Source organism: Pipra filicauda, unplaced genomic scaffold, assembly GCF_003945595.2.
Source record: "Pipra filicauda isolate LSUMZ 115617 unplaced genomic scaffold, ASM394559v2 scaffold85_size2586006_pilon, whole genome shotgun sequence".
In the NCBI taxonomy this organism is placed as follows: domain Eukaryota; kingdom Metazoa; phylum Chordata; class Aves; order Passeriformes; family Pipridae; genus Pipra; species Pipra filicauda.
The window spans coordinates 1,476,789-1,492,806 of record NW_024105042.1 but is presented as its reverse complement, the minus strand read 5'-3'; the positions used below and the strand labels follow the sequence as shown (position 1 = coordinate 1,492,806).

Below are 16,018 nucleotides of genomic sequence, written 5' to 3'. Positions count from 1 at the left end.
ATGGAAATGCCCAAATAGGTGTTGCAAGGATGATCCTTTGGATAGATTGGTTTGTACTCAATTGTAGCAGGAGAGTGTTTAAAATCTTTGTTCAGACTTCTCAGGCAGAGTCAGTGTGTCCTTTCTGTGGCTCAGCATCAGTGCTTAGGGCAGGTTCCTGAACCCCAGCCCAGTCCCGTGTCTCTGGATGCGTTAAGCAAAGCCTCCATCTCCTTTTCCTTCCGCAAATCCAACCCAATCCAACCTATTCTTATTCAGGGGTATCTTCAATTCAAGTTATGCTGCTCCACGAATTTCAGTGTGTTGCCATATTTTATTTTTAAAATGCATGGAAGTATTGACGGGTTGTTAGAGGGAGGCAGAACAGTTTGGCAGCTGGGTTGGGGGGCAGCCAGAGCTTTCAGCAGATGGGAAGATGTTGGAGGTGGTTTTGCCTTTTTGAGTAAACGTGTTGGTGTGGTACTAAAAGAATTGCCAATTAAATAATTTCTGAGTCAGCACTGCTAACCTTCTGAGCCAGGTTTCACTGGAATGGGCAGGAGCTCCTCACACCTCTGTGAGGCTGCCGTTCCAGCTGGTTTGTGTACACAGCCAGATGTTGCTCCCTTGATTAAATCCTTCCTAAAGCCAGAATGGTTTTATTACAGCTGTAAGGACCTTCAAACTCTTTAATATGGCAAAAATGCCACACAGATCCCTTGGCTGAGAAATGTCATTAACAGTGACTGAGTCCTGGACCTTTGGATCCTCAGAGTTTGTTTATTTTGGAGGTTTTGCCAGGCATGCCCTGAAGCAGAGCCTTCGGAGTTGGGGTTTTGGAGGAAGGTGTGATCACCACTATCATCTGCCCACTGGTCCTTGCTTTGTGCAGAGACTTGGCAGGACTCCTTCAGTGTCTGCGGGACAAAGCCCCCTTTACACATTGGTGTGCTGGGGGAACTTGGAGCGGGTTCTGGGGCTGTCTGCCCAGGGCAGAGGGGATCTCTCTCGCCCCAGAGGATGTCTCTGGGTTGCCTGACTGACATCCAGGGGAGGCTTGTCATAGTACCATGTTTTCAGAAGTTTGTTCACCTGGTCCTGATCTGTGATGCCCTGGAGAAGATCTTCCTCTCCTTCATCCCTCTCTCCCTCCCTAGGCAAGTTGAAGTTGTGCAGTTTGATCTCTTGCCGCATGCTTTCAAAGAAGTGGAGGATGCATTTGTGAGCAAAGAGACGGCTGTGTTCACAGCAGGTTTCCTCAAATATCTTTTGCTCGATGTCAATGTAGTTGCTCCAGTGACGTGCCTGCAGGAGGCTGGCCTGGTTGAAGCAAGGTCTGAGCCAGCGGGCAAGGAAAGCTGCTACGATAAGGATCAACAAAATGCTCCAGCCAAGTGCCTGGATGATAAGAAATAAGCTGTGAGCAAGACAGACACAAGGACAGGCACGAGCTGTTTGCTTGTATCAGCAAGACAGGGAGTTCGTGTGGCTGGAGGGGAGATGTGGCATATCTGAACTCCTGTCTTTGATCTGCCCCTGAAGTCCAGCACCCCCCTCTGCACTCAGAGGGTTGGTGTAATCTCATTCCAGAAAATATAGGATATTTATCTGTCCATCAGTCGTTCAGTAAGGATAAGTGTTTGCAAAGTTAGCCTGGAGCAGATAGGCATTTGCTTTGAGCATGGGAGTGCCCCAGGGAAAGGGGACTCCTTTCGTTCTCCAGTGAGATGCTCATCTGCTACCTACACTGGCTCCAGGGCCCAGGAGTCCTCACAGCAGGGTGAAGACAGCCCAGACTACATGCAGCTCCCTCTGGTAAGAGGGAAGAGCTTGTTTTCAATGACCTCCCACCGGTCCCCATCCCTGACATGGCACTCCTGTACCAAGAGCAGAATCCAGTCAGGGCTCCACTCCCCATCATGTCCTGTTCTATCATTCCTGAGCAAGCTGTTTTCATCTGTCTATGCTTGCACTCTCCTTAAAACAGCAGGTCCTGTCTGCAAGGTTAGAAGTTAGAAAGAACTTCTGACATCAGACAGTGCCTTTGGAGACATCTACATTCCTTACATCCTGCTTTTTGTTATTTGGGTTTAGAAGCTGCTGGTTCTTCTAGAAAGAAAGTTCTGTTAGTTAAACCATATGTTGTTTCCTTCCTTTTCTCTACCTGAGCAACTTGAGATTATCACTGAGGGTAGCAGTACTTTAAGGCATAAAGAAGCACACAAAGCCTTGCTCCCAGCCTGACCATGGTGAAGTGGAGACAAATGAAGGAAGAGCAGAAGCAGATGCCACATGCCTGGGCACCTCACTGACATGAGGGGCTCTGCCAGCAGTGACCTACCTGGGACCAGCAGCGCAGGTACCTGGACACTGCCTTGTGGGACGTGTTGTTCCTCATGAGTTCGTCGTCCTTGCAGGGCACTTTGGCCAGCAGCTGCTCCACCTGCACTGGGGTGACATTGGCAAAGCCCACAAACTTTTCGGGATCCATGGAGCCACTGAAAGCACAGATCAGGCATTTGCCATCCAGAAGGGTGACTATGATCCAGACAACAGGGGCAACCATGGCTCGCTGCACGATGGAGGAACACATGTACCTGGGGCAAGAGAGAGAGAGGTGAGTGGGGAAATGCTGGGAGCTTTCTCCTCATCCAGAGCCTTGATGAATGCAGGCTGTTCCATGCTAAGCAGCCCTCTCAGAGCCAGGGAACTGACTCCCACGACTCTCCCCAGCACTGTCCCAGTTGATGTTTCTTGTGCTCTGGGATGTCTTTGTTGGTGCTGCCTCCCGGTGAAACCTGCATCAGCACGTGGCAGTGCTCTGTGTGCTGCCTGCATTCAATCAGTGTATGGTCTCCTCATTACATGCTTGCCTTGACTGTACACTTATGTCTCCCATGCACAGATCCTTATCAGCTCTCCCTTGTCTTCCACATTCACACTTTCTTTTCTCATCAGTTCAGTTTCTACCTGGAAAATTCCTTTTCTCTGCAGCCTTTCTTGCTACACACTGAACCAACCTGTGTTCTCCACAAAACTTTGTATATAACAAATGGAATGCGATTCTCCTCTCCTTTCCACCAGTGTAAGTCAGTAAAAACTCAACTGAAGGGAGGGAAACCACAAGCCTAACGATAAGAAAATGACACACCTTCTGCACATTTAAATGGAAATGCCTCATCTTTTTGCGCATGGAAGCCCCAGGAGACATCCTGTGAGTGCATGAGAAGGCAAGCAGCAACACAGTTTCCCAGGGTGATGTCACAAATCCAGGTGTTGAGGCACTCCTGCTCTCCTTTGCTGGGATGGGATAGACTGCCTTCATTTCTGCTGGAGTAAATGCATTTGCCAAGCCTCTGGCCCTCCAGGCTCATGGAGAAGGGTCTCAGGAGATGAGCTTACAAGAAAATTAATTACCAGGAGGATCAAAGCTATGGAGAGAGACAACTAAGCAGGAGGTGAAAAGAGGGATGCCACTCCCACTGCAAACCCCACCTGATGACGCCTAGGTCCTTCTTTCTGTGCCCCTGTGGTCTCCTCCACTCATCCAGCATCACCAGGGACTGTCTGTTGAGGATGAGGCCGCATAGGAAGAGGATGATGGGGGGTATGAACATGATCCCCAAGCCATATGCCATGTTGTACCGGGGCAGGCAGGGGCAGCTGAAGTCAAAGCAACTATACATCTTCACACTAGCCAGGGCTAAGAGCCCACAGATCCCATTCATTACAGACTCCGAGTTGGACTGGAAGTACTGGAAGATCATCCGGAAACGGTCCATCATGTTGTTTTGGCAGGGGGTGCTCCTACTGGAAAATCCCTGGGCTACACAGAATAGCCTGTCTCCCTTTGTCTCTCCTTCTGCTACCACAGGGCAGGGGATGCAGCTCAGCCCTCAGTCAGCCAGGTCTGTCTCTCGCCTAGTGCTTGCCTTGTGGAGTGGTTGGTAGCATTTCTATGTGAGGTGATGGATACAGCCTCCAGCAGCTTTTTTTTCCACCTTGTTTTTCATTTTCAGGGCTGTCCCACGTGCTAGCCAGTGACAGCCTCCAGTAGTGCTGGGTCCCTCCCTCCTGGAGATGGTAACTCTCAGTGGAGAGCCACTGGTGGATGCCTGTGAGCTGCTCTCTCTGCTGAATGAGGGCTGTTGAGTGACTCATCAACCAGGAGAAATCAGGTAAGTCAAAAGTGCTTATCTGTGTTACTGCTGCTGCCTCGTTTCTCTTTGGTGACTCAAGTCCCCGACTCTGAGTGGGGCAGGGGGAAGGCAGGGAGCACAGCCTGACCCTGACCACACCACATCACTGTGAGCTCTGATTTCCCTATGAAAATAGGTTGAAAGGACCAACCCTTCAGTCAGAAGGCTGTAAGAATCATTTCCAAAGCCTGGAATGGGACTTTGGGACACATCCTATAGGTACTGTGAATTTGTACCACACTTACATGTCCGAGCCCCTTGCACTGGGGCACTTCTTGCTCCCCATCAGAGGGCACAGTGCAATCAGAGCAGTTGGCTCTTTTGTTCCATAGTACTGGATCATCATCTTCTGTCCATTTTAAATATCCCGAAGGCAGTTCATCTTTTCCTCTCAAAAGCTCATTTTACAGATAAATACAACTCATTGCCATACAAGGACATATTCAACATCATTTTTCTCTACACAGTTTTCCTCCAAGAACATTTTCAGGTTTCTTTTCAGCTCAAGTTTCCAAATGGATTCAGGAAGGGGGGTGGGGTGGCAAAGGGTGTTATGTTTATCTATTTTGTTTAAAGTGAAAGGAAACATCTCCACTGAAGTACACTTGCTGCCAGCACTGAGGTTTCTGCCCACACTGGCTCCCATTGCAGGGCTGGTTGCCTTGATGGGATCACGCTGAAAGGGATCAGCGGGGGGGGGGTGCCTGTAGTTGTTCACAGGCACATACAGATGACTCACAGGGCCACAATGTCATCTCTTCCAATCTGAACAGCAACTTGCGCAGTTACTTCAATGAACTACCATTGATCCAGCCACAATATTTGTGTTCTCCTTTACCTGTGGGTGAAATGACTGTTAATGTTCATCCATCAGCAATAAAAAACCACGGCTAATCAGCTCATGTTTCCATTTTGACATTATAGGATATCAGGACCCCTTCAAGTTGTTGTTATAGGGCATCATGACCCCTAGCTGAACTCCACAGATGATTTTTAGCCAGGGTGCAGCTGGTTACAGTTCTCAACTGCTTTAATACTCGGTGGTTTTCTCATTTAATGGCTTGCTTTTATGTGCTGACTTTGCTTCAGAAAGTATTGTGCACTCTCTGTAGAACAATTACTTTAAAAAAATAATTTTGCCTTTCCAGCTCTCCTGGGTAAACACATAGTAAAGGCTAAATAGTTCCTCACAGCTCAGGAAAATAAGATGTAAAAGGAGTAGGAAACGTCCTCTGGAAACATCCTCCGGACAGGACAATCTACAAGGGAATTTTACTTCTTCCAAATGCAGTCTCCTGGCCTCGATGTTAGTGGTCTGTAAAGGATGCTTCAGGGTAAGCACTGTGCTCTGTTGTGATATGGGATCTCACCAGTAACTCAGAGCTGAGACACGGATTTTTTGAATTGTAGAAGAAAGGGAATATTCCTTAACTTGTGGAAAAAGACATCAGAAGCCTCCAGGGGAAAGACAGAAAGGCCTATTGAGGTAAGTAAATTGCTAGACTTGGGCAAATGTTCAAAATGATTCCCAAAACTAAGCACATTTGATTACTCAGCTCTTAGGGTGAAATGAAGAGGAAACAAGGACTAAAATAATCTATTTCCTCTCCTCCAGCAAGTGGACCTGCCCCACGTCCCCAGTGGTGTAGTGACTCTTCTGAGCCTGCTATGAGGCTCCCTGTGGCTCTCCAGGGCCCTGTCCTCAGAGGAAGGTAGCTGTTCCTTGGCAGCAGACCTCCAAAACTGCACTGAAAGCTGTCGTTCAGTGCACCTTTTGGAGGTCCACATTGGACAACCCTTTGCTTTTCCCTCAGCATTACAGAACACAGCACAAGGGAAGGGGCCTCTTTTCCTTGCTCCTTTATGGGAGTAAAATACCAGCTGTAGGCGTTTTGCCTGGTATGATGGAGTGAGTGGTGGGTACAAGTGTGGGAAACCCTCACCATATAGGTGAGAGCCCTTTCGGTGCAACACAGCTATCAGTCCCTCTTGCTTTGAGAAAAAGGATGATTTCATCGTCAAAACTTGGTCATTTAAAATAGGATAAGTACAGCAGGACAGTGTGGTTGGTTTTGTGCCTGAGCCTGCGATGCAGGAGCAGCACTGATGCTGTGCATGCAGCACTCGTGCCTTCTGGACTTGTGCATATCCAGACCAAGCCCTTATACATATATTTTGGTAGGGAGCAGAGAGCCAGCAGTGCAGGTCCAGCGTGCCTGTGCCTGTGCCCCTGGTCTATGCCACCAACTCCACACTCACCTCGGGTTGGTTCCTGCAGGAGCACGTTGGCTATGCCAGTAACACAACTTGGTTCCTGGCCTCCCCCAAACCCCAGCAATGAGGGAGCTACTGGGGACGTGAGTTGTTTTGTCACAGTTTGGTCTTCTTTTTCTGTGCTGGGACTGGACTGTCTTTCCCACAGGAAAGCCAGTGTGCAGGAGCAGACATTTCACCTGTCCCAAGGCTTGCTCTGCTGGAAACAGGCCATTGCCAAGAGCACTTTTCCTGGCAGTGAGGAAGGACCCATAGGGCTTCCACAGGAGCGCTCCTGGCCTGTGGCATGGAAGGTCATGAGTTACCTCACTAGGAGCCATTTGCAATTGTTTATAACTTTGACAAATTATTTAATTACCTGGAATGATGTTTTTTCCATCCCAGATGTCTGCCACAGGAAAAATATCTTTAGAAAACTGTTAAATGGATTGGTCAACTGCTCCTTAGATGATATAAGGGCACGAAGGAAAAAAAGGGACTTCTCACCTGTTAAAAATGAGAGGTTGTGCAATTTATCTGCAAAGGCACAGCAACTCTGACACCCACCTAGAGACATGGTCCTGGTCCAAGTGCAGGCTGCAATCAGGGTCCCCCCCCAGCACCACAGGAGACTGAGTTACCACTCTGCTCCTTTTTGTGCTTCTGCTGCTGGCTGTGGAGTTACCCTGGGATAAACCGGGATGCAGAACTAGCCCAGCACATTCACTGCAGCAGATGGCTATGAAATTGGTTTAGTTCTGAATGTCTCTTCCTTTCTAATGTCTTGGGTCATTAAATGCCACACAGAGATGCCATCTCCACATGGTGTTTGGTTAAAGCTAACACTGCATGGCCACAAAGAGCAGGTACTGAGCAATGTGTATTCCTTGCCTCAGTTTCCCTTTATGGGGTTAAGTGTGGCTCTGCACGGACCAGGTGCTGGGAGGATGTGTAAGTTACTGGTGAAATGCCACATCCCGCGGTGTGAGAGCACCTACGCTTTCCCAGGTCACCATGGGAGGACTGTGTTCCAGTCTCTGGTTTTGGCATCTCTCAGCTGGTAAACTGGATAACTCCTTCCACCTGGCTGTGTTTATTGAGAGGACAAGGGTTAATGCTTTTTCAAGGTTTAGAGGAAATATGTAATCTGTGTTTGAGTGAAGGCCATTAACACTGTAAATGGCCTTTACCAGCAGCAGTGCCTGTAGACAAGTATCTTGTTCCTCTGTCATTCAGGTGAGCCTGTTTCTAATCCCTGGGCACATGGGTAGACACCTTGAGAGCTTGCCTGTATTTGACTACCAGGTTGAAACTGAGCTTTATTTTCTATGACCTTTTTCAGACAATTTCAGTCCTCCATTGGTATGTGAGGGCAGTGGTGCAATATCACTGCCTTCATCTCCAAACCTGTCAGAGGATTTTACCCCTCACTGCCTGGAAATCTTTCATCATCTTCAGTGACCACAGCAGAAGTTAACTTCTGTTTCAACTGCTTGTGAAGAAGGAAATATACTGTATGCAGTATTTCCTCCTATGCAAACTCATGATGGTCACTGGCAGCAGAGAAAAATTACAGCTCTCTTGGCTCTGGGGGGCACGGACCACCTGAATTCATGATTCTGTGAATATGAGTACTTTTCCACAGCTGTGTACTCTGCCCAGGCTAAGCAAATAATGAGTAATGACCATTAAATGATTAATGAGATGCTAGCAAAAATAATGGCAGCATTGTGAAATGTAGTTTGTCTCCACTAATGATGTTCTCTGGAGGTTAGATACTCCTGTGTTCTGCCTTGTAACTTCATTAAAGCATCAACATGCAGCTGACTGCCGGTGAGAAAATATATGGCTTACTTATTGTTGTTCTTCTTAAGAACTCGTTATATACTGCTCTCCTGGCCATTAGCACTTTGCTTTCTGGCTTATGTAGAAGCCCCATTTTCTGATCTCTGCATTAGCCCAACTTTGACATAATTCACACCATTTCTGACTGAGATAGCTTTTTGCAAGGCCATTTATCTGCTTGGCTTGGAGCTGATGCTACAGTGACATCATTTGAGATGGAGTCTCTTCTCACCTTGAGAGTGAATTAAGAAATCCTGATCCCTTAATATCCCAGCTCAGTGATTTTTCGGCTTTTTTTGATTTGCTAATGCTCACATATCTACCAACAGAAGTGCAGGCACCAAAAGCAGATTTAAGATTGCTGAAATTTAACTAGCTTTTCTTGTGTATTTCATTTGTTTGTTTTATTTTAGTGGGGTTTTTTTGTTTGTTTTGGGTTTGTTTTGTTTCCTCAGACTCTTAAAATGAAGTTCCAGCCCTGGTGAGTTCACAGTTTAAAGGCCGAAAACCACAGATAAACTTTTCTTGAGAGATCAGTTTGTCTTCAGTTTGCAGAGATGTCACAGAGACTGTTTAGGTGTTTAAAAGGAAATGGAAGTTAAATGATGAAACACATCTCAGTGCCATGACCCTGGGTCTCTGCAGCCATTGGGATTTGGGACTAACACAGTCCTTGTCCAGTGTGAGTACTCGAGGAAGCAGACCATATCCTTCAATAGCTGGATTCATGGCTTTTAACTCAAAATGTTTGTCTGTGCTGTGGTGTTAGTTCACCAAACCCCCCTCAGGTAAGTCACATCAAAAAACTGATTCCACTACCTATTTTTTGTCACTGTGCAGAGATGCTTCTGGTCAGTAGGTGCACTAGCACTTGACTTGTAGGTGCTGGCTGCCAGGGCTCAAATCCCAAGCACAGGTTAGTTTACTGTCACTCTTCTCCTGGCTGTTTTGTTGAAATGACTGTAGCATAATAAAAACCTGGTTTAATACAACCATAGGGAATATGGCTTTATAAAATAACCTGCTGATTATGTCTTCATATCTCATTACAAGCTTTTTCCATGTTGACAGTCAAGAACATATGTCATATATGAAGTCAACTTTCTGTTAACTCTTGCCAGCAATTCAGGCAATTCAGGCAGCAACCATTTGGGGTACTGGATAAGGACTCTTGAATTTTCAAGATGTAATCCACAGCATAGACTTCTTAGAACACTCCTATAGCTACAGATACATTGTTATAACATGAATCTACCTGCACTGACTGTGATCATGGTTGAATTTGGTACTGGGATGCACAAACAATGATGTATGCGTTCCCTAGAGACAAACTGATTACAAATTGATTAATGTCACTGATCTTTTGTGAGGAGTGATCCTATGTTTCTCTAACTTACATGTTGAGAATGCAAAAAAGTTGTAAAGATAGAAAGGGAAATTTATTGGGAAATTTCCTTTTTTTCCCCCAGTAATTTTTTTTTTTTTTTCACTCGAGGTATTAAGCACAGCTGACTGCATCTTCCAGTCAGGCATAGGGTTATGAAGAAGCAGCATCCCAGTATTACTGCTGTATACTCCAGTGCAGGGGCTTTAAAACTAGGGCAGCGAGGACTTTCCACCTGGAGGAACTAGAACGGGGGGAAGGAAGCAGAGCAAAAGCCTCGAAACGGTGTGAAAACAGTTTTTCTTGGTGCCACACAAACTGATGCAGCGGTGCTAAGCAGCGCGTTTAAGAAGAGCGAGCTGGTGTCCTTATGCTTAACTTGCAGAGGGACCCGTCACCACCGAGCGGTGCTGCGGCTCCTCCGGGCGCTGCCTTCAATGCGCCCGCCGCCTTCCGTCAGTCCGCCTGTCCGCCTGTCCGTCCCATCGTACTCAGAGGCAAGAGGGAGATTTTTTGGGAGTGCTGAGCATCCCTGGAAGTGGTGCCAGGAGGATCAGCACTGCCGTGGTGTGCTCAGTTGTCAGAACTCCCACTGCATCGATGTGATGCTGGAGGTTGGAGCACATGCATAGGTGTCACTTGGAATGCTTGGGCTCATCTCATATATCTCTACTACAAATCTTTATGAACTTTTAGTAGACATCAGGCATTTTCTGGGCTGAAAATGTGGTAGAGCAATGTTGAGTCTTTCTTATATGCTGCAAATAAACTTCAGAGGTAACTGAGAGTGAACTAATCCCACTGGCAGAGATGGGTGGTGGTCAGGGTCTGCTCCTGTCTGCTGAAAACCATAGAATCATAGAAGGGACTCATAAGGGTTGTGGAGTGGAGGTCCCTGCTCCTCACAGGACTACCTAAAACTAAACCATGTGTCTAAGAGCATTATCTTGATGGTCCTTGAACTCTGGCAGGCTTGGTGCCATGACCACTTCTCTAAGGTGTCAGTTCCAGTGACTGACAACCCTCTCAGTAAAGAACCTTTTTCTAATGTCCAGTCTGAACTTCCTTGAGATCTACTTCCAGGTATAGCTGGAAATACAGAGATAGGCATCAAATAAAACTAGTTACTGTGGAGATTTTTTTGTGGACCTTGAGAAAGATTTGCAAACGTCAAAAAGAACACAAAAATCAGAATGGAATCCATGAAGCAGAGTTTCCCAAGAAAAGTCAGGTATGAATGAAATCATCATAACCAAAACACTACAGATGTTTTCTTGTTATGAGAAAACATAATCTCTCTCTACAGGGGTTAAAATTAATCTTGTGATTAATTCCTTGGTGCTGTGAAGTGGGAGATTTACTCTTTGAGTGCCTTATGTAGTTATTTATTCTCACATACAGTGATGGTTAAAAAACCCTCCCTCTGACAGAAAGATGTGCATGCAGAGAGGCATGAGGTCTGCTTTGCAGAGGTGTAAACCACCACATATATCAGTATTAAAACTGGTCAGGGTTTGGATTTGGGTTTATCTCAGGTTTCTTTCAGGCATCAGTGCTAATCTGAGGCAAGTTTGCCCCAGAGTGAGTCAAAGAAAACCCAGCTCATTGTGGCATTTCTCTGCAAAATCCCCCCCAAACAGCATCTCTTTCTCATCAGAAGCCTGCAGTCACATCGTTTGACAGCCTCCTTTGCCAACCATCCTGGCTCCCAGCATTGCAGTCACAGAGATGAAGCCTCAGCCGCTCCTCATCCGAGCAGACACAGCCCTGCATGGGCGGCAGCTGCAGCCGCCGCGGCCGCTGTCACCCGGGATGGAACCCACGCGGGAAGGGCTGAGTGGCTCTGACATCTCTCTACCCCTGGCTGCTGCTGCTTTTCCAAAAGCCTTTTCTTCCAGATAAAAATCTATCTTGTTTTACAGACTGCTGTGGTGCAGAGTGCCTCAGCTGCAGAACGGCTGTCTTTTTAGGCAGTTAACTCAAGAGCAGCGATAACAGGATTGTTTAGAAACTGTGAAGAGGAGATTTTAATAATCTAGGCAAATATTAACATTTTCTCTCCTAGCTCTTCTCCTTACCTGCTAGAAAGGAGCTTTTCCAAGAATGTTAAATTTTATGGAAGTTGTGAGAGCCTGTTACCCATGTATATGTACACACACACACACACACACACACACACTACTGTCTGGTCATCAGTTTCTCTGCAGAGTAATAGGTGACCTCCAATCCTAAGTAAAATCCATGCTCTGATATAAAAATACCATTTCATTTTCCTACTGATGCCAGGGCCAACTGACCTAAAATACACATCTTTGAAGCATTTAAAACTTGATGCTTCACTGTAGCTGCAATTCATCTTCCAGCAAAATTAAGTCCTGTTTCACAAGATTGGCTTGTCATCTGTTCTTGACTTTATCTGTGTTTATAACCCACCTTCTCACATCATTAATCTTCTTCTCTGTGTATATTTATATTTATATGGTGTTGGGTGTCTCCAGAATACTGTGAACGTAAATGAAGTTATCTGACTGGCAATTCTGACTGTCTCACAGGAAAATACCAGCCTGCCTTAACCTTCTCAGGGGGGGTCTCTTCCTTTCACCAGCAGCAGACATTCTCTGTGATGACAAGTGACTTGTGGATGATCCCTGTGGCAGATTTCATCTATGCTTGGCCATTATAAATGGGAAATGAACAAATCCTAGAAATTTCAGGATGTTCAGACTCGAAGGTAGAGTTTCCTCTGCTCAACTCTTCTTTCTTCTCTCTCACACATTCCAACTTTGGAGCTTATCTCTTAGCCTAAAAACTTCAGAGCTTGAGCTCTAACACCTAATCAGAGGGAAGATTGGAAGAAGAGGTGTCTGCAGGTTTATTGCTGCATTGCTGAGCTGTCATGTTTGTACTTGCTGTCACCAGGTACATAATCATGACGAGTAATTCATGCATTTTAGAAGAGGCAATTTCAAGAGAGCAAAAAGCTTCATCCAAAGCAGCAGGTAATCTTATAGAAACTGTGTGGTAAAACCAACCAACCATTCCAGCTGCACCACCATCATCACCATCCACCCTCTGCCAAACTCTTGTAAACAGTTAAGGACAAAAACATGCCATCATCAGAGACAGATGGTTCATGACAAAACAGACTCTGCCCTCTCAGTCCTCTCAGACCACAAAATACCTTTGAAAGACAAGATTATGGACTTCAATTTATAACTTTACTTAATACTAACAATCATGGATTCAGCAGAAATGGTCATTTAAGGTACATTGCAATTTTCCATACTCTCTGTCCCTAGCTAAATCCTTGTGGTCCCACAGGCAGTAAGTAATTACCTGCAGTGCCTTGTGTTCTGCAGAGGATAATCATCTTCTCATCTGCCTTTGGTAAAATCCTGTCTCTACCTAATCACTCCTGCCTTTCTGAAGAAAATAGCTAGAATCAAAATGTGTGGGATGATAGGATCCTGTGGCACCCTGATAGCCACCCCTCTGCTCCTTTAGGTTTATCTGCAGTAACGGGGCTCTGGGTAGGGGCCTTTTCTGAGAGCTCTGAATGCCTCTGAACTGTCCTGTGTTAAATCTCCTGGGAAATTTGGTGTCTTGACTTTGGTACTACACACAGCACTAAATGTGCTGTTGTAAACTAATCCCTGTCCCCTCATCAAGACTTCTCATGGGCAGATCCCCTCCCCCACCACCTCGCCTCTTCCCTTGCCTTCTCTGTAAGTGGAGCATATCCCTTGGAGTTATTTCTTGTCTTTAAACCTCATTACATTTTCACTTTTGTTTAGTAGATGGCAGTTCATCTCTGCAAAATAACATGCTGTAGTGACTCTGAGGGGCATTACAGAAAACATTTGAGGTCAATGTCAGAAACAACAATGAAGTGACAGCATAGGTGAGTGAGGAGCTTCAAGAGAACTGATCCCTCCCTGGCTTGGTCTCAACCAGAGTCCTCAGCAGTTAATGGCTGAGCAGGTTTCTCGCAGCCAATTTCCCAGCCATGAAGCAGCACCTTCAGTTTCTGGTATTCACCTCCACTTTCCCAGCTCTCTTCATCTGGCCTCTCCGGATCCATTGTCAAGAATCACTCTTTTTCTTTAGGAGTAAATCATCTCTGTGTGATTAAAGATGATTTTGGGGGGAACCAAGCCAGTACACAGTGGCCACAGAACAATCACAAACTGGCTTAGCTGCCCTTGGTTACAAGCAGCACCCAGATCTGACTTCGCTTGGGTGTTTGCTGGCTTACAGCCACGGCTTTCCGCGCTGTGCAGTGGAGCAGAACGGTGAAGCCATATAAGTGTAAGGCAGGGATTGTATTTTGGGTTATGTCAGATTATCAAATTCTCAATCTCTGAATCTGGCATAATCATTGTTTTATTGTCTGTGTCCTCTTTTAGCTAGAAGTGCACTCTGGGAGTAGACAGAAGCATTGTAAACCCAGCTCTTGCTATCCAATTCCTTCCTAAAATGAGTATAGATTCCATCTTAGATGTTTTTGACTACTGCAAAGATAGAGATGGTGAAGAAAAGGACTGTAAGAATTATATAATAGCAAAAGCCTTGGCAATTGGCCTTAACTACTAGTAAGGCTGTAACTAGGGCCATGTTCCATTTGTGCAGAAGAAGGATGAATGATGGAACTACAATTCATAAGTATTTACTTTGCCTTTCGGATCAAACAGAAAAACATCTAACAAGCTCCACTGACATGGACTTGCAACTCAGCAAATTCAGACTGGAAGGGAGTTGTAAGTTTTCAACAGTCAGTCATTAAAACACTGCAAAAATTACCCTATTAATGTACTAGCTTCTCCTTTGCTTGCAGTCTTAAAATTAAAGGGAAGTTGGTTCCCTAAATGCCTCAGAGACACTGAAAATATTGTCAGTAATTCCTAGGCAGAGATGCCAAATCTCCTTTAGAATCTAGGAACATGTTCATCAGTAAATGAAAGCTGAAAATCTATATCTGCTTGTGAAGTGAGTAATGATGGGTGCTGCTCAGTATTAGGCTATAATGCTGCCTGCAGGATTTTGGTGACAGTATGATCAATGAGAGTGGTGCAGTTTGAATTGGAGTATTTATTCATATGGAAAGGGAGTGTTTAGTCCTTATGTTCCCATTTACCAGAGCCCAGTGACATATTCATATTGTGATTTCATATTGTGATCTGTTGTGCAGACTGGAAATTTTGAGAAAAGAACAGATCTGTCAGCAAGATTATTTAAATAAGCACTGTCGGGGACTTGTGCTCTCCCCCGTTCCTCCCTGGTTCAGTTGTGCATTTCAAGAGAACAATTTTGAAACTTATGGTAGCTGATCCCGGCTGTTAAACCAAAATTAAGGCTAATATTTGTCTGTGGGGTTAATTCTCACCGCTGGGACCAGATTGCACCCTCGGAAAAAGAAATAATTGCATTTGTTTGCTGAATTCAGCAGTCTGTGAATATTCTCCTGGTGGGAAGTGCTCCCCATCTTGATGCACTACAAATTATCTTTGAGAGTCAACAGGGCTTTATGATACCAAACTTGACATTTCTGAGTTTCTGCTGGCTCCCACCATTTATATCAAGGAGCAAAGAAGAGAAATGCTGACTTCAGATGCTACCAGCAGGCTGCACATCCAGCGCCACCAGCAGGACTATGTAGACTGGGTAGAGAAGGTTATTGCTGCAGTTTCCAGGTCATCCTTTTGAGGTTCAGCCAACTTCAATGCAATCTGCTTGGGATTCCCTGTGTGGACCAGGAGGGAATTAATGAGCAGCTTCAGCCTATCTGGGGACCCCCGAAGGTAGTGTTCATCTCCAGGGACTACACAGAGACTGATCAGCTTGGGTGGGAGCTTGTCAGGAGGACAAGTACTGAACACATCCTGTTTATGTGACCAGTCTAAGGTTGAGTCTGATGTGGGAAGACTCTCTTGTTTGTCTGGTTGTTTGGTACCACTTTTTTCGTTCTGCATGGTGATGTTGGCTGTTGGCTGTGTGTGGGCTCTGCAGACTGTGGAAGACTGGGAAATCAAAAACCAGACTTTGCTTTTTGCTTTAAGTTTATTTGGAGTTTATAAACCTTGGAAACTGTGGAGAGGCACTGCTATCCTGGAACCAGAAGGGGAAAGGTTGAGGGATCTGGATAGGAATAGGATTAGGTCAGTCCGTCACCATGCCAGCAGTGGGGTCAGGGGCTGTCAGTAGCCCTTCCAGGGAGGAATGTGTTGAGGGGGAAGAGGAGCTGGACCAAAATGCTGTTTAAACATTCTCAGTCCTCATGTGCAATATGGTTGGGAAATACTACCATAAAATAACTCCATCTGTAGGTAAAACATCATATGGGGTCAAGACAGTACCTTGA

The 16,018-nt window shown here is 45.7% G+C and overlaps 1 protein-coding gene across 1 annotated transcript; it reads right to left on the bottom strand.

Annotated features, from left to right (window-relative positions):
* Positions 1–915: 915 nt before the first annotated feature.
* CALHM3 (calcium homeostasis modulator 3) lies at positions 916–3,764 on the bottom strand. The gene is made up of 3 exons (XM_027738603.1): positions 3,475–3,764; positions 2,321–2,576; positions 916–1,377 (listed from the first exon to the last, which is right to left on the bottom strand). The coding sequence occupies exons 1-3, from the start codon at positions 3,762–3,764 to the stop codon at positions 916–918; spliced, it is 1,008 nt and encodes a 335-aa protein (XP_027594404.1).
* Positions 3,765–16,018: the final 12,254 nt, after the last annotated feature.

Bases quoted from the DNA above. Each gene is read 5' to 3' on its own strand.
- CALHM3 (XM_027738603.1), bottom strand. From the start codon at position 3,764: ATGATGGACCGTTTCCGGATGATCTTCCAGTACTTCCAGTCCAACTCG. The intron at 2,577-3,474 runs GTGGGGTTTGCA...CTCTTGCCCCAG, and splicing joins AAGGACCTAGGCGTCATCAG to GTACATGTGTTCCTCCATCG. The intron at 1,378-2,320 runs GTAGGTCACTGC...CTTATCATCCAG, and splicing joins ACCTGCGCTGCTGGTCCCAG to GCACTTGGCTGGAGCATTTT.